The sequence below is a fragment of the Lipotes vexillifer genome, unplaced genomic scaffold (genome assembly GCF_000442215.2).
Source record: "Lipotes vexillifer unplaced genomic scaffold, Lipotes_vexillifer_v1.1 scaffold59, whole genome shotgun sequence".
Taxonomy (NCBI): Eukaryota; Metazoa; Chordata; class Mammalia; order Artiodactyla; family Lipotidae; genus Lipotes; species Lipotes vexillifer.
Window position 1 is genome coordinate 3,109,547 of NW_006791208.1, and position 22,473 is coordinate 3,132,019.

General features: G+C 43.9%; 1 protein-coding gene across 1 annotated transcript in view; it reads left to right on the forward strand.

Annotated features, from left to right (window-relative positions):
• Positions 1 to 326: 326 nt before the first annotated feature.
• SH2D4B (SH2 domain containing 4B) overlaps positions 327 to 22,473 on the forward strand; it is an 83,388-nt gene continuing 61,241 nt past the window's right edge. The window contains exon 1 of the mRNA XM_007464226.1: positions 327 to 518. Within this exon, the coding sequence (XP_007464288.1) occupies positions 327 to 518 (192 nt within the window). The remainder of the gene's footprint in view (positions 519 to 22,473) is intronic.

Here is a 22,473-nt window from a genome sequence, read left to right on the forward strand (position 1 = left end):
GGCTTTCACTCTCCCATTGTCCCAGAGCCCAGGGGAGGTCAAGACACAGGCTTTGCTGGGATGTGGCTCTTGGTGACCCAGTAGAAGGACTGGACAGCTGCTGGTGCTGGATCCCCCTTGCAGGTCCTGGCTGCCTCTTTGCTTCCTGCTGCCTGATCCCTGTGGCTGTCCTGGGCAGAGGAGATGAATTCGTGGCTGGCCGGGAGCTGAGGCAGAGCGACGATGCTGCACGGAGAAGCGGCTCTGGGAGTGACCCTGGCGTGAGGAGCTAAGGGCGAGGAGTGGCCTGGGGTGTCCCTCCTGGCGTGTGCATCCCAGGTGACACCATGCTGCAGCAGATCCTGCACGACATGTACATCGACCCCGAGCTCCTGGCCGAGCTCAGTGATGTGCAGAAGCACATCCTGTTCTACAAGATGCGAGAGGAGCAGCTGAGACGCTGGAGGGAGCGTGAGGCTTGGGAGGCCCTGGCCCAGGTCGAGGGCCTCAGGCCCCCCAAGGTCAAGCGAGGTATGTGGGTGGGAGTCACCAAGGGGCTGACCCCTGGCCTCCCGGGAGGTAGAAAAGTTGTCGATATCAGGCTATGTTCTTCTTTAAAATGGGCACTGGTGTGATGAGGGCTGGGGGCTTGAAACCCCTGTTCTGTGAGCATCCCTTCCCATTAGCCTGGGCGTCTATCTTTTGACTAGGTCTGTAGGGCTCCAAGGCTGCACAGGGAACTGCCCGGGGACCCTGATGGCATTGGGGTACGGGGACTTGCTTTGTCTTCTTGTGGAGGGCCCAGGTTCTGGGAAGACACCACTGGGATCTCAGACTGTGCTCAGACCCTGTTGGTGATTGCCTGGTGGGTAGAGGCCATGTTCTGTGGTACGCGGGCCTCTCACTGTTGTGGCCTCTCCCGTTGCGGAGCACAGGCTCCGGACGCGCAGACTCAGCGGCCATGGCTCACGGGCCCAGCCGCTCCCGTGTCCCCTGCATTGGCAGGCGGACTCTCAACCACTGCGCCACCAGGGAAGCCCGAGGCCACGTTCTTGAATCTCACCGGTGGTTCTGGACAGAGGGCCAGGGTGCAGCAAAGACACATCGCCCCTCCCTCACTTGCGTGTGCGGCATAGTGGTTCCAGCACAGTGCCCGTGCCCCTCCCCTCCCTGTCCTTGTGTGAGAGGATGCTTTGGGTTGTGCTGGAGCCCCAGTGGGCCTCTGGAGAGAGGGTGTCAGGGAATGTCCTGCGCTAAGAGTGACCAACCCCAATGGCAATAGCAACTGCAGACAAGAAGCAAGGGTTCAACCCACGTTTCAGGTGGTTATTCTGCAGTGACATGCCAGTCAAGGCCGTCACTGGGGCGCCTGTGAGAGAAGGCGCACCTGAAGCAGGCAGGCTGCTGAGTTGTTGCGGGACTCAAGATCCTGCCGGGGAGGGCACTTTATGTGGATGCTGCGCTTCCCAGTTTGCAAAGCCCATTCATCTCTCTCGTTCACTCCCCACAACGACCCTCCTCTTGGTCTCCACACTGTTGACCAGAGTGAAGTGCAGACTTGATCTGTTTGTAAGTTTTCAGTCCAGGAAAAAGTCCTGTTTCTGGACTGGACATACAGACCCCTTGGTGACCTGGCTCCCTCTCTCTACTCCAGGCTCACTGCTAGATAGCGCCTGCCATGTGCCATAGGCCACGCTGGCACCCATCTGGACATCTTGCTCTAGCCTCTGTCTTTACACATGTGAGTCTTCCCATTGGAAATGTTCTCCCGCCTTCGTCCTCCTGACAAACTCCTTCAGTTCTAGCCCCTGCCTCCTGGAGTCTCTTGGGGATGCTCCTGGCATAGGGAAGTAATTACTCCTCGGCACATAGGACCCGTTTTTGCCCTATAGCACTTGCCACACTGTCAGTGTCATTCATCGTCTGCTTGCCTGGCTCTCCCAGGGGACACAAAGCCACAGGAGTGAGCACATTCTCCATTCTGTCTTCCATCCTTGGGTCTAGCACAGAGCTGGCACAGAGCGTGGAGTCCCCTTTTGAACAAGGCACAGTAGGACCCCAAGGAGGGAGAGCTATGACTTGACTGCATGTAGCTGGTGCCAAGGGTGGGGCTGCACTGGCAGCTGCATCACTGAAAATGACAGGCTGCCTTTCCTGCCCCACCCGGCCTGAGCCCTGGGGCCTCATGTTGTCCGTCAGGTGGCTCTTCTGCGAGGAGGGCAGACGCCTAAAGCTTTAACTGCAAAAATGTTTTTACGGCGATTTGTCACATATTGACATCTACATTTTCGTGTATAAATTATACATTAAACTCATTCGGGTTTCTGGTGCAGAAGACTCTTTTCCAGATAATTAATTTTCTGATTTATAAAGCATGGATAAGAGGAGGAGTGTGTGTATTCCAGATCAGGATCCCGCTCAGATCTCAGCTCTTTGCTTCAGTCCTGGTGTGGAGCTGGGCCGATGGGGAAGCCCTGAGGGGCAGGCACGGCCCCAGAGGCTGAAGAGCTTCTTACTGAGGGCCTGGGGTGCATAGTGCCTGCTTCCTGTCCTAGGATCACAATGAAGGGTTGCAACAACCCTCCACCTGGTCTGTGACCTTTAGTATTTACCATGTGCCTGTCCTCACTGAATGCCCCCATAGCCCTGTGACCCCCATCTCAGATGAGTAAGCCACTGCTCACAGAGGTGACACAATCCATCCAAAGTCACCTAGCTGCTAAGGACGGAGATGGGATGTACACCCCGTGACTTTGACCTTGGTCCAGTGGCTGATGTTTTTCTACTCATTCACTTCTGAACTTGGGACTTCCATTCAATGGATGATCTGTTCATGTGTTCATTCATTCATTTATTCATTCAGTCCCTTAGCCAACATTACTAAGTGCTGACCTTGGTGAACTGGATAGAGCTTTGGCCCTTGAATCCATGGGTAGACAGATCAGATCCCAGGGAACATGCCAACGGGAGTGCCAGGAGGGTAGCCTGGGGCAAAGCAGCCGCACAGCAGCTCAGGACAGGACAGTGTGTGGGGACAGACTCCATGGGCTGGATTTCTTCCTTCCTTTCACAGGCACTTCCTTCCCAGCTTTTGCCTCCCCGCCTCCAATCTGTCCTGAAGGAAGCGTCTGCTGTGTCCTGTTGTGTGTGCCAGCCTCTTGGGATCCCTGAGCACAACTTACTCGGTTCTGGTCAGACTGGAATGACCTTGCACCTCCTCCTGTCCATCCATCTCCCTAGTCCTGCTTGTCCCCTGAGACCTCCCTCCCACCCTCTCTCTTCTGAGGACACTTCCCAGCTCCTAGCGGGCCTGACCTGAGGGCTCAGCAGGGCAAGGTGCACCCTGTCCCTGAAAACTTCTCTGCTTCTCCTGCAGAGGGTAGGTGTAAACACTGGTGATAGGGATTATTCCAGTTTACAGAACCTCAGGGGTTGTATTGGTCCTGGGACACACATTTGGGGTCCACAGAAGTAAGCTGGGGTGAAAGACGACGGTCGTGACTGGGCACACGTCACTCCCCCGACCATGCAGGTGTGTCTTTTTGTTTCACTTTATATTTTGCTGAGAAGCTTCTGGTGTTCTGCCCCGTCATGGAAGATACAGACCCTCAGCTTACGTTGTTTTCCCATCTGCCGTCATGTTTGCTCTTTGTCACATTTCTGACAAAACTTGAGGTCCAGTGGGAATTTGTGTTGTTTGTTGAGACTCTGGGAAGGCGGTTATCACATTACATTCTCGCTAGATTTAAGCCACGCCCATGCAGCATTACCATGACCTTCAACATCGTTTCCCCTTTTCGTGCCCTTTTGCCACCGCAGGAACCCACACCCCGTGTGAGGAGCTGCAGGCTTTACAACCCTTGGCCCCTTCTGGGCTGGCCCAGTTATCCCAGTTTTTTGGGGCTGGAGCTGGGTGTCACCTGGGACACAGGACTCAGGACACATGTGTTCCTACTGCTGTTGTGACCCAGGAAGCTTCCCTGCCTGGTCTTGCTGGCTCCGCTGTGATTGGCAGTCTCTGTCGGTGTTAAATTGGTTCCTCGGTGACCATCTTCTTATCCATCTGGACATCATCTGCCTGGGAACAAGACCTCTTTCCCCACCCTCCTTCCTGCTTTCTTCTCTAACGTGGCTGACACTGGCCACGCCACAAACCAAACGTGCAGCCTCACGGAGGTGCCTTATTCTCACCCCCACAGCCAGCCCTGTGCCTGCCCCAGTCCAGCCAGTGGAGGGCTCTAAGTCCAGCTGTCCAGCCCTCACTGCTTCCATTCCCCACAGCTGGGGTCAAGAGGCACCTCCCACGTGCTAGGCCCGCCTCTCTCTGCCCGCCCAGCCTGTGGCGCTCCAAGCAGCCCTGACCTGGGGCGGGAGGGAGACACCCGATCCAGCATCCTGTCTCAGCTCTCAGCCCCTCCCGCTGGGCGTCTGCCCTGGACTGGGTGCCCAGGCGGGCCTGGTCCATGCTCTAATGAAAGCTGTATGACACAGTCCTTCTCACTGGGCATCTGCCTTCTCTCTGTTTCCTGGGAACCATCCAGTAACCACGGCAACCTTGCCTGCTGGGCCCAGGCCCTCCTAGCCTCGGTGTGTGTCCTTTCCGGGCGTGGGAAGCAGTACTTGCCTGCAGACATCCCAGGGCACCCATGTTCTCAGTGGTCCCCTGCCTCAGGCTCACGCCCTACGACTTTTCTCCAGAGCAGCCAAAGTGTCCTTTTAACACACTGATTAGCTCAGGCATCTCCCTGCCTCCGTGGCTTCCACTGCACTCAAAGAAACACGAATGCTTTTCGGGGGCCTCTGCCTACTTTCCAACCCGATTTCCACCCTTTTGGGTCCCTCTGTGTGGAATGCTCTTCTCCCAAGTCCTCATGAGGCTGGGTCCTCCCCCTCATTCATTTCTCAGTTAAATGTTGAGCTCTTCACTGACTACCCGCTCTCAAGGACCCCACCCCAGTCTCTCTCTCTTACAACGTCTGGCCTGATTTCCTTCAAAGCACTTACCACATCTGAAAGTATCGTGTTTTTTGTTGTTGTTTATTTGTGGTAAGAAAACACAACATAAATTTTACCATTTTAACCATTTTAAGGCGTGCGATCCGGTGACATTTCGTACATTCAAGATGTTGTGCAGCCACCACGGCTATCGTTGCCATCACCCCAAAAGGAAAGCCCGTATCCTTTAAACGGTCACTCTGCATTCTCTCCTCCCCCAGCCCCTGGCAACCACTGATGCGCTTTCTGTCTCTATGAATTTGCCTTTGTCGTCGTCATCTTACTCTTTTTTCATGTACCTGTTTGCTTGTTTATGGTCTATCTCCTCCGTTAGTCTGCACGGGCCGTGACACCATGGCTGCGGCTGCTTTGCCTCCATCCCAGCGTCTGGAACAAGGCTGAGAGATATGGCTGGGGGGCAGCTGTGGGCAGGGAGCTGCTAAGACTGTTGCATGCGTGGTGTGTCAGTGGGGCTTCATAGAAGAGACGGGTATCAAAGGATTTCCCTTTTGAGTAGAAGACTGTGAGCTGCGCAGTGTGACCCCTTCCCTCGACCTTGAAAGTCTTCAGTAAAAGTCTAAAAATCCCAGTATACTTGTGTTTTGGGATATATTGTAGAAAAGAAGCTGAAATACAATCTATAATATGTAAGTAATGGCAATTCTGTCACCTTGTCATTCATACTTACAACTCATTTCTTTTTCATTTCTTGTTTTAGGATTTTGACTTAGATTTTAGTTTGACCAATGCTACTTTTTTCCTTTGCATCCACTTAGTGTACATTTCCCTGTATCTTTTCTTCCCCCTCACCCCACCTTTTGATACCATTTTGTTTTAAGGGAGTCTATTAAAACATGTATATTAAATAGCGTATGTTAGTTTAGAACTTATTTTAAAGATAGAGTTGAACCCATTTTCTTTATCTTTATCAGGAATGAAACATTATCTACCAAAGACGAGAAACTTAAGGATATTTGAATATCCGTCTCCATGATTTTGTTGGCATAATCAAGAATTGTAGATTTTTTTTGTTTACTTATCTTTCAAGACTTATTTTTTTATGCCAATGGTGGTTTCATAATCAAATCATAATAACAGTAATTACTTGGACACTAACTCGACTTTTTATTACTCGTACCCCACATTTTTCCCTCTGAGGGGAAAGTGAGAAACATTTCCTTCCCCCTTTGCCCCCTTGTACGAATGCTTTGGCCAACCCAGCAGCACACCCCTTGCTGTTCGCATTCTCAGCACGTCACACAGAAGTTATTAAACATCAAGGGAAATCCACATTTGAAGCCGTCTCCCGCACCGTCCCTGTTCTTGCTGTCATATGGTGGTAGGCATGCTGACTTTCTTCAACTCCCTTTGTGAATTTTTCTGTTAGTTCCAACAGTTTTCCAGTAGATCCACTTAGAGGGTGGTGACTGTGTAGGAACACTGGGGAATCAGGGGCATGGATGCCCTGGATTTCTGGACTGTAGCTCTTTGGAGCTGTTGCTTATGGCCCCTTTCCTGGGCACAGTGGAACAGTGCTTCTAGGACAGTGCCTTGGGGGAAGGGGGCTGGGGAATCTAGCCCCCCTGTTTTCTTACGGTGCCGGATTATCCACCAGTAGTGTCCCATCCCTTCTGTTAAGAAGATGTTTCCTGTCCATATGCAAATATTCAAAGAACAATTCTTTGGGGAGGGAGAATGATCTTTTTCACAGAGTATATGTGATAGGGAGAGAAAAAGAGGTGTCTGGCGGTGCGGGAGGGTGTCCAGAGTCCTGTGCAAGGTAGACAAGAGGTACAAAGTCCCCTGTGGCACAATAATTGGTAAATTGGGGCTGAGTGTGGGTCCGAGGGACCAGTGAAGGCAACAGATGAGCAGTGGGGGTGCTGCCAGCTTCCCAGCGAGAGCCCTGGAGTCCGGCAAGAGGAACGTCATGAGAAGTGTATCTGTGGTGACACCAGGCCATCCAGCTGACCCCAGAGAGATGTCCTAGTGTCTGTCACCTGTAGATGGGCACTGCAGCTCTCAGGGTGTATGTGGGGGGCAGGCAGATCCTGCCTGCTCTTCCAGACTTCCACACCCGAAGGGATGCTCCATTAGCTCATTTCCTGAGGGGCTCAAGGGTGGGAAATGACAGTGGCACAGATCATTTCTCCACCTTTTGGTTGGGTTGATGCTGTTTTCAACATGTCTCTAGCTTGGTGGAATAGAAGCAAGTCCCCTGGATTTTCATCTTTGGTCTACTGGGTTGACCTTGGAACATCACCTTGCAATGGGAATAATAACCCTTCCCCAGCAGTTGTTGGCAGGGTTCAAAAAGCTTCTTTAACAAGTGGGAAAGCTCCCGCCACCATGCGGGGCACATAAGAGCCAAGCCATGTCCACCTCCTTCCCTTCCTCACTGCCTCCATCTGCCTCTGGTGGCAGATGCCCTTGGAATTTGTTCAGCCTCTTCCTGAATGTTCCCATGGGACCCAGGCTATGGGCCCAGCTCCACCACTGCTTGGCCAACCTCAGTTTTTCCTGGAGTCTCAGGGATGAGGGTGGGGATGGGACTTTTCCTGTGTCTGTCAAATCATTACTCCTTGTGTGGTTACTTCTTAGGGTAAATTGCAAGAAATTCAGTTATTCTAGTAAAAGGAGACTCTTGGTTCTTGGGTGCTGATAAGCTTTCCTACGGGTGAAGCAAAGATGTGGCATTATGGTGGGTCCATGGGGAATTGCACAGTGTATGGCCTGGGACCACCCTGGTTGTGACTGAGCAGCTGGGTGTGGGACCCCTTAGGGCGTGGAGAGAGGGGCTAGGGGCCAGACCACTACCCCCGCCTGGACTCTGAGACCCAGTGTGGGCCTTGCACGCAGTTTGTGCTCTGCCCAGTGCGTGGAATTGACCTTGAGGGGGAGAGCCCACTTTCTGTCTCCTCAGCCCTGTTCGGCCTCCATATGGTGGACAGAAAGGTGGGGCAGCAGTGCTGGTGAGTGAGGTCCCCCGTGGTACAGTCTCAGCATCGCTGAGGGGCGTCACTCTGCTTCCCTGCAGCTCAGTTCCTTCTTTCGTGAAGAGGGAAGGGCTTTCTGGGTGGCTGTAAGACTGAAGGAGCCACTGTGCAGAGTTCCCACGCTGGCCCTGGCTGGGGGCCTCTGCAGCCCACCAGCTCACTCCCTTTCCTCCCTGCCTTCCCCCAGCCGGCGCTGTGGTTCTGGCCGAGGCAGCTCTGCCAGCATCCCCGTCTCCAGTGCCAGCATTTGCAGAAGCTGCAAAGCCCCACCAGACTCACCAGGCAGGCAGTGGGAGGAGCCAGGCAGAAGCTGCCATGAGAGCATGTGGGGCTCTTGGTGCCCAGCAGGTGTGGGTGTCCCCAGGGGTGAGAGTGCAGTTTTCTTGGCTGTGGAGGGAGATCAGCCTTATGTGGAGCCCTTAACTGTCAGCTCTGAGCATCCTGTATCTAGAAGGAGAGAACTGAAGGTGTGACCTTGTCCAGCTGAAGGCCTTTGGTAGGGGAGCTTGGAGAGGTTCCCAGAGAGTAGGCTCAGGTTCTGGAAGCTAAGGGGGAAGGGCCAGGGCTGCAGGAAGAATGAAGCCTCAGAGCAGCTGCATTCTTTGGAATGAAGGAGAACTCACCCAGATGGAATGCCTTGCCTCCTGTGTGTCTGACCTGTCCTGGGCCCTTTAAGTGCCTGTTTATCCCACCCGCTTAGGGACCTGAGGTTCGGTCCTTTGTATTTCATAAATCTAAGAATCTAAGATGCCATAGCTTAAAAGACACACTATTTTTATATATTACTAAGAAATCTGTAAATTAAACCATGATACACCATTGTTTGTAAGATACATCCTGATTTCAGAAATGTTGAGGTGTGTGTCTTCAAATTAATGAAATATGTTATTATCTCCCTTTGAGTCGAGGTGGAGTTAGAATCGGGTCCAGGCCTGCTGGGGCTCCAGTTCCCCCCCACTGCAGTGCACACATCTTCCTCCTCCTCACATCTGCTCCCATGGTGAAGTGACATATTCCAGGTGATTAAAGACCAGTGCAGAAAAAGCAAAAACAAAATCATAGAAGTAATCAAAGAAAATATGAGAGAATAATGGGGAGAGCGAAGGTGTTCTCAAAATAAGATACAGCAAGAAAAATAAAAGGAAAAATAAAGATAAATATGACTAGATTTAAAAAATCTTCTTGATAAAAGACACCAAACGGAATTTAAAAAGAGAACGAAGCAGGAGGTAAATGAGAGAAAAATATCTGCAACATTTATAACAGGCAAAGGGCTTGTATCCAGAGAATAAAGAAACTTCCTAAGTCAGTTAGCAGAAGACAAACAGTAGAAAAGTGGGGAATAGACATGAACAAGCCATTCACAGGAGTGCAACTTCGAGTCACAATGACCATGTGGAAAGGTGTTCATCCTCACTAGCGAACTATCAGTACATCACTGCAAATTAAAACAATAATACTAGCAAAAGTTAAAGAAGTTTGCTAGTAGTAATGTTGATGGGGATCCAGAGAAAGAGATACTCTCTCTCCTGCGTGGCTGTGGAGGGACAGATTTTCTGCAGGTTCCCGAGGAGCTTGGGCCCACGGGGATGGGGTTCTCCTGTCCTTGCAACTTTCTCCCGGTTGCTGCCAAAAGCCCATGAGCTGTGTATTATTATTTTTTTAAAATTTTTATTGGAGTATGGATAGTTTACAATGTTGTGTTAGTTTCAGGTGTGCAGCAAAGTGAATCAGTTATACTTATACCCACTCTTTTTTAGATTCTTTTCCCATATAGGTCATCACAGAGTATTGACTAGAGTTCCCTGTGCTATACAGTAGTAGGCCCTTATTAGTTATCTGTTTTATATATAGTAGTGTGTATATGTCAATCCCAATCTCCCAATTTATTCCTCTCCCCTTTTCCCCCCTGGTAACCATAAGTTTGTTTTCGACAGCCCATGGGCTCTTTAAACAGATGGAGTTTTGCTCAGCTCTAGCTGGAGGGAAGCCCTTCTCCTGCCTGTTGCAGGGCCCCAGCTGGGGATGCTGGGCTGAGCTGCCCAGGTGTAATTTCCTCCCCTTGCTTCAGGGGTGATCATGCCTGCCACCTCCCTCCTTCCCTAACTGTCCACCTCACTGCTTCCCTTTGCACCTGGAGGTCAGCAGGGGCAGTTTCTGAGAAAGGCCACCAGCTGGTTATCTCCTGACTCCCTGTAACCTGACGCCAGGTGTCAGCCCCACTCAGGGGAGCTGGGCTGAAGCAGCAGGTTGCAGGCGGCTGCCTGCCCCTCTGTTATCCCTTCCAGTGGCTAGTAGCATCGCTGCTTTCAAGGTTTTCTCATGTAAAAACTAGCAAAGCTTCCTAGGATTCTTGCATTTGGAACCAGATTTTGCATTCAACTTTGGGGTTTAAATTCTTTGCGTACATTTCCACACCTGTTTCCCTCATGTCCTTTCAAAATGACAGGACCTCAGGGAGCATTTATTTTTATCCTATCATCTCACAGATGTGCTTATTATCTGGCCACCACGGTTGGGTTCTCAATACATACCATAACTGATTTCAAACATTTGAAATTTAATGGCTGAGAATGTAGTCAACCTTGTTTCTGTGTGCACTTGATAAAGAAAGTATTCTGCTGTAGTGTGGAGTGTTCTATAGACGTCAGTTAGGTTAAGTTGGTCAATATGTTATTTAGACCCCTATACCCTAACTGATTTTTTTCCCCTATAAATTACCTTATCATATAAATTACCAGGAGAGTTTTTGTTGTCACAAACAGCTTTATTGAGATATAGTTCATATACCATACAAGTCACCCATTTAAAGTGTACACAAGTCACCCATTTAATGTGTACAACTAAATGTTTTTTAATATATTCACAGAGATGTGCAGCCATCACCACAGTCAATTTTGGAATATTTTCATCACCTCAAGAAAACCCATACACCTTAACTAGTACCTGCCAGATCCCTTTCTCCCTGCTCCAGCCCTTAGCAACCACTAATCTACTTTTTAAAAAAAAATTTTTTTTCTGTACTGGGTCTTCATTGCTTCGAGTGGGCTTTCTCTAGTTGCGTCAAGTGAGGGCTACTCTTTGTTGCGATGCGCAAGCTTCTCATTATGGTGGCTTCTCTTGTTGCGGAGCAAGGGCTGTAGGCGTGCGGGCTTCAGTAGTTGTGGCACACGGGCTTCAGTAGCTGTGGCACGCAGGCTTAGTTGCTCCGTGGCATATGGGATCTTCCTGGACCAGGGATCGAACCCATGTCCCCTGCATTGGCAGATGGATTCTTAACCACTGCGCCACCAGGGAAGTCCACTGCTAATCTACTTTATGTCTCTATGGATTTCCCTATTCTGGACTTTCATATGAGTGGAGTAATATAATATTGGACTTTTGTGACTGGCTTCTTACACTTAGCATAATGTTTTCAAGATCCATCCACAATGTAGCATGTATCAGTATCATTCTTTTTTATGGCCAATTAATATTCCATTATATGGATGTACCACATTTTGTTTGTCCGTTTATCTCTTAATGGACATTTGGGTTGTTTTCACTTTTGGCTATTATGAATAATGCTTCTATAAACATTCACGTACAAGTTTTTGTGTGGATATATGTTTTCACTTCTATTGGGTGTGTACCTACGAGTGGAATTGCTGGATCATTTGATAACTTTATGTTTAATAACTTGAAGAATTGGCAGATTATTTTCCAAAGCAGTCGCACCATTTTACCTTCCCACCAGCAGCGTATGAGAGGTCCAATTTCTCCACATTCTCACCAGTACTTGTTGTTATCTATGTTTTTGGTTAAATCCATCCTGGGAGATGTGAAGTGTTATGTCATTGTGGTTTTGATTTGCATTTCCCTGATGAGTAAAGATTTTGAGCATCTTTTCTTGTGCTTATTGGACATCGATATATCTTCTTTGGAGAAATGTATATTTAGATCCTTTGCCCATTTTTAGACTGAGTTGTCTTTTTATTATTGAGCTGTGAGAATTTTTATACACTTCAGGCATAAGTTCCTTATCAGATGTATGATCTATAAATATTTACTCCCACTCTTTGGACTGCCCTTTTACTTTCTTGATGGCATCCTTTGAAACACAAGTTTTAAATTTCAAATTTTGATGAAGTCCAAATTGTATTGATATATATTTTCTTTGTTGTTTGTGCTTTTGGTATCATATCTAAGAAACCATTGTCTAATTTAAGGTCATGAAGATTTATACCTATATCTATATTTTCAAATTTATTAACACAGAATAGCACATGATATTTTTGTTTAATCAGTTCTTGTTTTACATTGTCTTCTTATTCCTAATGCCATATGTATTATATATACTGTATACACATTCCATATATATATATATATAAAAAATATATATGGCATATATATGACATACAACATATATATATATGTTTTAACTTAATTTAAGCATGCTAGGTGGTTTCCTACTTTATTACATTTTTCAAAGAACAAATGTTTGGTTGTATTTATAATGTACATGCTTTGCATTCACTAATATTAGTTTTTTTCATTAATTATTTTCTCCTGCTTTTATTTTATTGTTCTTTTTTTATGTCTTAGATTGAGAACTTAGTTTATTCATGTTACATCTTTTTTAAAAATTTTATTTCATATTTTTAAAAATATTTATTTATTTATTTTATTTGGCTGTGCTGGGTCTTAGTCGCAGCATGCATGCAGGATCTAGTTCCCTGACCAGGGATTGAACCCGGGCCCCCTGCATTGGGACTGCGGAGTCTTAACCACTGGACTACCAGGGAAGTCCCACATCTTCTTTTTTAAATAAAGCTTATAAAATTTCTCATTATAAAATATTTAAACATATAGGTAAAATGGAAAATAATATAATAAGTACTTATGGACCCATAATGTCTTTATTAAGTGTTAACTTAGTGCCTTCTTTGTTTCTATTTAAGTACGTCATATACAGTTGAGACCCACTTTAATGCCTTTCTAAAATTTCACTCCCCATCTCCTTCCCCATATGCAAGCCTATTATAAATTCAACATGTATCATCCTTATATCTTTTCCATACTTTAATATATATTTTGTAAGCAATATGTTGCTTAATCATTATATGAATGACATTGTACTGTATGCAATCTGAATTTAACTTAATTTATTTGTTCTGCATTTTTTTAAGGAGATATGTTTGTGTTGTTCAAACCTATTTATTTTTCTTGCTATAGAGTACTGCATTATAAGAACACACTATAATTTATTTATCTGTTTTCCTTGATTAGTCATTTATGTTGTTCCTGATTTTTAATATTTTGGACAATGTTTCCATGAACCTTCTTGTCCAGGTTTCTCTGGGCACGTGTGTACTTGGAAGTGCTATTCCTTGGTAATAATGAGTAGCATGTTCAACTTTACTAAATATTTGCCAAATATCTTCAAAGTGGTTGTATCAGTGTCTTCAGCCATCAACAATTTATAAGAATTTTCATTGCTCCATATCCTTTTCAACAATCAGAATTTGTCATCACACTTTTTTATTCTTTCCAGTCTTGTAGGAGTGAAATGACTGTATTTTTTCATCATCATACACTCACAGTAAAATTAATGATGGTTTCACTCCTTGATGAAACAGTAAACCTTATTCATTTAATTGTATGACAAGATGGAAGGATGCATAAAGGATTTCTGAAGTATGATGGGTGTCTTGAGGAAAGGCACTGTGTGATTTTTTGAGTTATGTGCTGAACTAGCCTCTTTACTCATGGAATGCCATTTTTACTTGAAAGAAGACTGACAAACTATGTCTTTTTTCAGACTTGGGTATCTGCAGATGAATAAAGTGAATCTGTCACTTCAAGGAAAACAATGGATAAAATTTATTCCAGTGATAAAATTCCAGGTTTCAAGCAAAAATTAGAATTTTTGGAAAACTTGTATCAGCTACAATGAACTTATTAGATTCCCAATACATAAAGGCTTTTCTCTGAGGTTCATAGTAATATTAACAAACAATTTTATGATATTATAAAATAAAATAGGTATTTTATTTTATAATATCATAAATTTGGAAGATCTGCCTGATTCAGTGAACCAATATTTTCCAAGGACCAATGATGAATGTTGCAAAATCACACATGAGTAAAAGATCCATTCAAAGTGCAAAATAAACCAATGGGTTTTAATTTTTTTGTGTGTGTGTGTGGTACACGGGCCTCTCACTGTTGTGGCCTCTCCCGTTGCGGAGCACAGGCTCCGGACACGCAGGCTCAGCGGCCATGGCTCACAGGCCTAGCCGCTCTGCGGCATGTAGGATTTTCCCGGACCGGGGCACGAACCCGTGTCCCCTGCATCAGCAGGCGGACTCTCAACCACTGCACCACCAGGGAAGCCCCTGGGTTTTAATTTTATTTTGCTTAAATATCTTTAAACTTTTTATTTTGAAGTAACTTTTTTTTTAGGCCACACCCTGTGGCATGTGAGATCTTAGTTCCTCGACCAGGGTTTGAACCCACGTCTCCTTCAGTGGAAGTACGGAGTCGTAACCATTGGACCGCCAGGGAAGTCCCAAGTTGCTATTATTTTAAGTAAATATATATTAAAATTTTTCTGTTTTAATTTTGAATATGGTGAATATTGATAGATATAACCCACATAAACAAAAATTCTTTGAGATACTCAATATTTTTAAAGAATATAAAGGGGTCTTGAGAGCAAATTATTTGATAACAGATGCCTTAAAGGATACACTGTATGCAGTGAGTTAGCTTTTCTACAATGCATCTAGACTAGTACTATCTATATACCATTCTTGGGAGAACTGAGAAAAAAAATGACCATTCAAATTATGTTTGTTTTTTTTTGTTTGTTTGTTTGTTTGTTTTTTGTTTTTGCGCGGTACGTGGGCCTCTCACTGTTGTGGCCTCTCCCGTTGCGGAGCACAGGCTCTGGACGCGCAGGCTCAGCGGCCATGGCTCACTGGCCCAGCCGCTCCGCGGCATGTGGGATCTTCCCGGACCGGGGCACGAACCCGTGTCCCCTGCATCGGCAGGCGGACTCTCAACCACTGCGCCACCAGGGAAGCCCTCAAATTATGTTTTATAGGGCTTATTTCCCTCACAGGACCCTAGCAGAGAAAGATTGTTCTAGACATTAATAAGTTAATATATGTAAAATATGTTGAACCATGATTAGCCGATAAGCCTTCTGTAGATGTTAGCTGTTACTATTGCTTTTATTAATTGGTGCAATCGTTTGACAGTTATGTGTATTCAAGTATCTTCTCTCAGTTGGTGACTTGATTTTTAATTGTCTTTATGGCATTTTTTATGTGTAGAAATTTTAAGCTTTAATCTGTATTCAAATATATCAACATTGTCTCTCATAGTTTATTTTTTTTTATGTCTCACAGAAGAAATTCTTCCCTTCCCCAAAGTAATAATGATATGCATTTATATTTTCCTCTAAGAGTTTCCAAGCGTCCAAATGTTCCTTTTCACAGACTCATAAAACCACCTTTGTCAAGGTCATTGGTGACTTCCATGTTGTTGAATCCAACGGTCAATTCTCAAGTCTTCATCCCAATGACCCATCAGTAGCCTTTGACACAGTTGACCTCCCTTTAATTCCTGAAATTCTTTCTCCACTTGGCTTCTGGGATACTGCTGTTTTTTGGTTGTTCTCCTGCCTCCCAGGCTTCTTTGTCCTCATCTCCTTGGGGGTCCTCCTCCTATCTAGGTGTTGGAGTGTGCTGGGCTTCAGTCCTTTGACCTCTCCTGTTGTCTGTCTACGCTCACTCTCTACCTGCTCTCGTCCAGTTTTGTGGCTTTAAATATCTATACACTGATGCCTTCAAAAAATTATATTTTAGTTCCAGCCTCTCCTCTGAACTTTGTTTTATTCATCTGCCTATTGGATGTCTAATAGACGTCTCAAACTTAATTTAGCCCAAACAGAAATGTTGATTTATCCAAGCAGTTTCTTTCATGTTACTCTTTTCAGTAATATGACCATCCATTCCATTGCTTAAGCTGAAAAGTTAGAGTTTTCTTGCTCTTTTTCTTTCACAACTCATACCCAAAATTTAAGCAAATACTGCTCTTCCCTTCAGAATATATCCTAAATCTTAACCACTTTATACCTCCTCCACCAGGACCATCCAAGAAATGATTGTCTGTCCCCTGGACTATTACAAATGCTCACTGGCCTACAGATTTTCTTGTCCCCTGTTTCCCACACTGAATGAATTAAAGCTGCTGCTTCTCCAACTGCATTTCCAGTTTCCCTTCTGGCTCCCTCTGCTGCAGCCACAGTGGTCTCCTTGCTGTTTCATGAACTTGCCAAGCACATTACCAGCATCTGACCTCAATCCTACTTAGGTCCCAGTCTCACCTGGAGAACTTTGATTCCCCTCTACCCTGTAGGAGTCTCATTCCTGGTGACCACTATTTGCTTCAGGACCCACATGGGAGCATCCAACCTGCTCACTGTTTCACACTTCTGTTTGGAATAGAGTCAACGAAGGCATCTATATTGTGTTTGGAGAAGAGAATTTTATCTTCACGGGGACATCAAAAAGAAAAGCCATTAAGCTTATAATTTTTCTTTTGAGCTTACTGTTATCTGTGCCCATATTTCTTTGCTACAGTTTTTCCCCCAGATAATGTATAATTTCAGTTTTGATTTCCCCTAAGATCCATGGGTTCTCTAGGAGATATTTTCTTTTTTTTTTTCTATCTTTATTGGAGTATAATTGCTTTATGATGGTGTGTTAGTTTCTGCTTTATAACACAGTGAATCAGTTATACATATACATATGTTCCCATATTTCTTCCCTCTTACGTCTCCCTCCCTCTCACCCTCCCTATCCCACCCCTCCAGGCGGTCACAAAGCACCAAGCTGATCTCCCTGTGCTATGCAGCTGCTTCCCACTAGCTATCTACCTTAAGTTTGGTAGTGTATATATGTCCATGCCGCTCTCTCGCATTGTCACAGCTTACCCTTCCCCCTCCCCATATCCTCAAGTCCATTTTCTAGTAGGTCTGTGTCTTTATTCCAGTCTTACCCCTAGGTGCTTCATGACATTTTTTTCCCTTAAATTCCATATATATGTGTTAGCATATGGTATTTGTCTTTCTCTTTCTGACTTACTTCACTCTGTATGACAGACTCTAGGTCTATCCACCTCATTACAAATAGCTCAATTTCGTTTCTTTTTATGGCTGAGTAATATTCCATTGTATATATGTGCCACATCTTCTTTATCCATTCATCCGATGATGGGCTCTTAAGTTGTTTCCATCTCCGGGCTATTGTAAATAGAGCTGCAATGAACATTTTGGTACATGACTCTTTTTGAATTATGGTTTCCTCAGGGTATATGCCCAGTAGTGGGATGGCTGGGTCATATGGTAGTTCTATTTGTAGTTTTTTAAGGAACCTCCATACTGTTCTCCACAGTGGCTGTATCAATTTACATTCCCACCAACAGTGCAAGAGGGTTCCCTTTTCTCCACCCCCTCTCCAGCATTTGTTGTTTCTAGATTTTTTGATGATGGCCATTCTGACTGGTGTGAGATGATATCTCATTGTAGTTTTGATTTGCATTTCTCTAATGATTAATGAAGTTGAGCATTCTTTCATGTGTTTGTTGGCAGTCTGTATATCTTCTTTGGAGAAATGTCTATTTAGCTCTTCTGCCCATTTTTGGATTGGGTTGTTTGTTTTTTTGTTATTGAGCTGCATGAGCTGCTTATAAATTTTGGAGATTAATCCTTTGTCAGTTGCTTCATTTGCAAATATTTTCTTCCATTCTGAGGGTTGTCTTTTGGTCTTGTTTATGGTTTCCTTTGCTGTGCAAAAGCTTTGAAGTTTTACTTCAAAGGTCCCATTTATTTATTTTTGTTTTTATTTCCATTTCTCTGGGAGGTGGGTCAGAAAGGATCTTGCAGTGATTTATGTCATAGAGTGTTCTGCCTATGTTTTCCTCTAAGAGTTTGATAGTTTCTGGCCTTACATTTAGGTCTTTAAACCATTTTGAGCTTATTTTTGTGTACGGTGTTAGGGAGTGATCTAATCTCATACTTTTACATGTACCTGTCCAGTTTTCCCAGCACCACTTATTGAAGAGGCTGTCCTTTCTCCACTGTACATTCCTGCCTCCTTTATCAAAGATAAGGTGACCATATGTGCGTGGGTTTATCTCTGGGCTTTCTATCCTGTTCCATTGATCTATCTTTCTGTTTTTGTGCCAGTACCATACTGTCTTGATTACTGTAGCTTTGTAGTATAGTCTGAAGTCAGGGAGCCTGATTCCTCCAGCTCCATTTTTCGTTCTCAAGATTGCTTTGGCTATTCGGGGTCTTTTGTGTTTCCATACAAATTGTGAAATTTTTTGTTCTAGTTCTGTGAAAAATGCCAGTGGTAGTTTGATAGGGATTGCATTGAATCTATAGATTGCTTTGGGTAGTAGAGTCATTTTCACAATGTTGATTCTTCCAATCCAAGAACATGGTATATCTCTCCATCTGTTTGTATCATCTTTAATTTCTTTCATCAGTGTCTTATAATTTTCTGCATACAGGTCTTTTGTCTCCTTAGGTAGGTTTATTCCTAGATATTTTATTCTTTTTGTTGCAATGGTAAATGGGAGTGTTTTCTTGATTTCACTTTCAGATTTTTCATCATTAGTATATAGGAATGCCAGAGATTTCTGTGCATTAATTTTGTATCCTGCTACTTTACCAAATTCATTGATTAGCTCTAGTAGTTTTCTGGTAGCATCTTTAGGATTCTCTATGTATAGTATCATGTCATCTGCAAACAGTGACAGCTTTACTTCTTCTTTTCCGATTTGGATTCCTTTTATTTCCTTTTCTTCTCTGATTGCTGTGGCTAAAACTTCCAAAACTATGTTGAATAAGAGTGGTGAGAGTGGGCAACCTTGTCTTGTTCCTGACCTTAGTGGAAATGCTTTCAGTTTTTCGCCATTGAGGATGATGTTGGCTGTGGGCTTGTCATATACGGCCTTTATTATATTGAGGAAAGTTCCCTCTACACCTACTTTCTGCAGGGTTTTTATCATAAATGGGTGTTGAATTTTGTCAAAAGCTTTCTCTGCATCTATTGAGATGATCATATGGTTTTTCTCCTTCAATTTGTTAATATGGTTAATCACATTGATAGATTTGCGTATATTGAAGAATCCTTGCATTCCTGGAATAAACCCCACTTGATCATGGTGTATGATCCTTTTAATGTGCTGTTGGATTCTGTTTGCTAGTATTTTGTTGAGGATTTTTGCATCTATGTTCATCAGTGATATTGGCCTGTAGTTTAGGGAAGTTCCCTCTATGCCTACTTTCTGCAGGGTTTTTATCATAAATGGGTGTTGAATTTTGTCGAATGCTTTCTCTGTATCTATTGAGATGATCATATGGTTTTTCTCCTTCAATTTACTTTTATTTTTTATTTTTATTTTTTTGCAGTACGTGGGCCTCTCACTGTTGTGGCCTCTCCCATTGCAGAGCACAGGCTCCAAACGCGCAGGCTCAGCGGCCGTGGCTCATGGGCCCAGCCGCTCCATGGCATGTGGGATCTTCCCAGACCAGGGCACGAACCTGTGTCCCCTGTTTTCTTTCTTTGTGACATCCTTGTCTGGTTTTGGTATCAAGGTGATGGTGGCCTCGTAGAGCGGCATGCGGACTCTCAACCACTGCGCCACCAGGGAAGCCCTCTCCTTCAATTTATTAATATGGTTTATCACATTGATTGTTTTGTGTATATTGAAGAATCCTTGCATTCCTGGAATAAACTCCACTTTATCATGGTGTATGAGCCTTTTAATGTGCTGTTGGATTCTGTTTGCTAGTATTTTGTTGAGGATTTTTGCATCTATGTTCATCAGTGATATTGGCCTGTAGTTTTCTTTCTTTGTGACATCCTTGTCTGGTTTTGGTATCAAGGTGATGGTGGCCTCGTAGAATGAGTTTGGGAGTGTTCCTCCCTCTGCTATATTTTGGAAGAGTTTGAGAAGGATAGGTGTTAGCTCTTCTCTAAATGTTTGATAGAATTCGCCTGTGAAGCCATCTGGTCCTGGGCTTTTGTTTGTTGGAAGATTTTTAATCACAGTTTCAATTTCAGTGTTTGTGATTGGTCTGTTCATATTTTCTATTTCTTCCTGATTCAGTCTTGGCAGTTTGTGCATTTCTAAGAATTTGTCCATTTCTTCCAGATTGTCCATTTTATTGGCATAGAGTTGCTTGTAGTAATCCCTCATGATTTTTTTTATTTCTGCAGTGTCAGTTGTTACTTCTCCTTTTTCATTTCTGATTCTATTGATTTGAGTCTTCTCCCTTTTTTTCTTGATGAGTCTGGCTAATGGTTTATCTATTTTGTTTATCTTCTCAAAGAACCAGCTTTTAGTTTTATTGATCTTTGCTATTGTTTCCTTCATTTCTTTTTCATTTATTTCTGATCTGATTTTTATGATTTCTTTCCTTCTGCTAACTCTGGGGTTTTTTTGTTCTTCTTTCTCTAATTGCTTGAGGTGCAAGGTTAGGTTGTTTATTCGAGATGTTTCCTGCTTCTTAAGGTGGGCTTGTATTGCTATAAACTTCCCTCTTAGAACTGCTTTTGCTGCATCCCATAGGTTTTGGGTCGTTGTATCTCCATTGTCATTTGTTTCTAGGTATTTTTTAATTTCCTCTTTGATTTCTTCAGTGATCACTTCGTTATTAAGTAGTGTATTGTTTAGCCTCCATGTGTTTGTATTTTTTACAGCTCTTTTCCTATAATTGATATCTAGTCTCATGGCGTTGTGGTCGGAAAAGATACTTGATACAATTTCAATTTTCTTAAATTTACCAAGGCTTGATTTGTGACCCAAGATATGATCTATCCTGGAGAATGTTCCATGAGCACTTGAGAAAAATGTGTATTCTGTTGTTTTTGGATGGAGTGTCCTATAAATATCAATTAAGTCCATCTTGTTTAATGTATCATTTAAAGCTTGTGTTTCCTTATTTATTTTCATTTTGGATGATCTGTCCATTGGTGAAAGTGGGGTGTTGAAGTCCCCTACTATGAATGTGTTACTGTCGATTTCCCCTTTTATGGCTGTTAGTATTTGCCTTATGTATTGAGGTGCTCCTATGTTGGGTGCATAAATATTTACAATTGTTATATCTTCTTCTTGGATCGATCCCTTAATCATTATGTAGTGTCCTTCTTTGTCTCTTCTGATAGTCCTTATTTTAAAGTCTATTTTGTCTGATATGAGAATTGCTACTCCAGCTTTCTTTTGGTTTCCATTTGCATGGAATATCTTTTTCCATCCCCTTACTTTCAGTCTGTATGTGTCTCTAGGTCTGAAGTGGGTCTCTTGTAGGCAGCAAATATATGGGTCTTGTTTTTGTATCCATTCAGCCAATTTGTGTCTTTTGGTGGGAGCATTTAGTCCATTTACATTTAAGGTAATTATCGATATGTATGTTCCTATTCCCATTTTCTTAATTGTCTTGAGTTCATTATTGTAGGTCTTTTCCTTCTCTTATGTTTCTTGCCTAGAGAAGTTCCTTTAGCAGTTGTTGTAGAGCTGGTTTGGTAGTGCTGAACTCTCTCACCTTTTGCTTGGCTGTAAATGTTTTAATTTCTCCATCAAATCTGAATGAGATCCTTGCTGGGTAGAGTAATCTTGGTTGCAGGTTTTTCTCCTTCATCACTTTAAATAGGTCCTGCCAGTCCCTTCTGGCTTGCAGAGTTTCTGCTGAAAGATCAGCTGGAGTCCTTTGTGTGTTATTTGTTGTTTTTCCCTTGTTGCCTTTAATATGTTTTCTTTGTATTTAATTTTTGACAGTTTGAGTAATATGTGTCTTGGCATATTTCTCCTTGGATTTATCCTGTATGGGACTCTCTGTGCTTCCTGGACTTGATTAACTATTTTCTTTCCCATATTAGGGAAGTTTTCAACTATAATCTCTTCAAATATTTTCTCAGTCCCTTTCTTTTTCTCTTCTTCTTCTGTAACCCCTATAATTCGAATGTTGGTGTGTTTAATGTTGTCCCAGAGGTCTCTGAGACTGTCCTCAGTTCTTTTCATTCTTTTTTCTTTATTCTGCTCTGCAGTAGTTATTTCCACTATTTTATCTTCCAGGTCACTTATCCGTTCTTCTGCCTCATTTATGTTGAGATGTCTGGGAGATTTTCGCCATTTGATATTATGTGGAGCTGGGAAGTCTCTTGTGGACCAGGGTCCTGAAGTTGGCTCTTCCACTTCAGAGGCACAGCACTGACTCCTGACTGCAGCACCAAGAGCCTTTCATCCATATGGCTCAGAATAAAAGGGAGAAAAAGTAGAAAGAATTAGTAAAAGTAGAAAGAAAGAAAGAAAGAAAGAAAGAAAGAAAGAAAGAAAGAAAGAAAGGAGGGAGGGAGGGAGGTAGGAAGGAAGGAAGGAAGGAAAAAAGAAAGAAAGAAGATAAAGTAAAATAAAATAAAGTAAGATAAAATATAATAAAGTT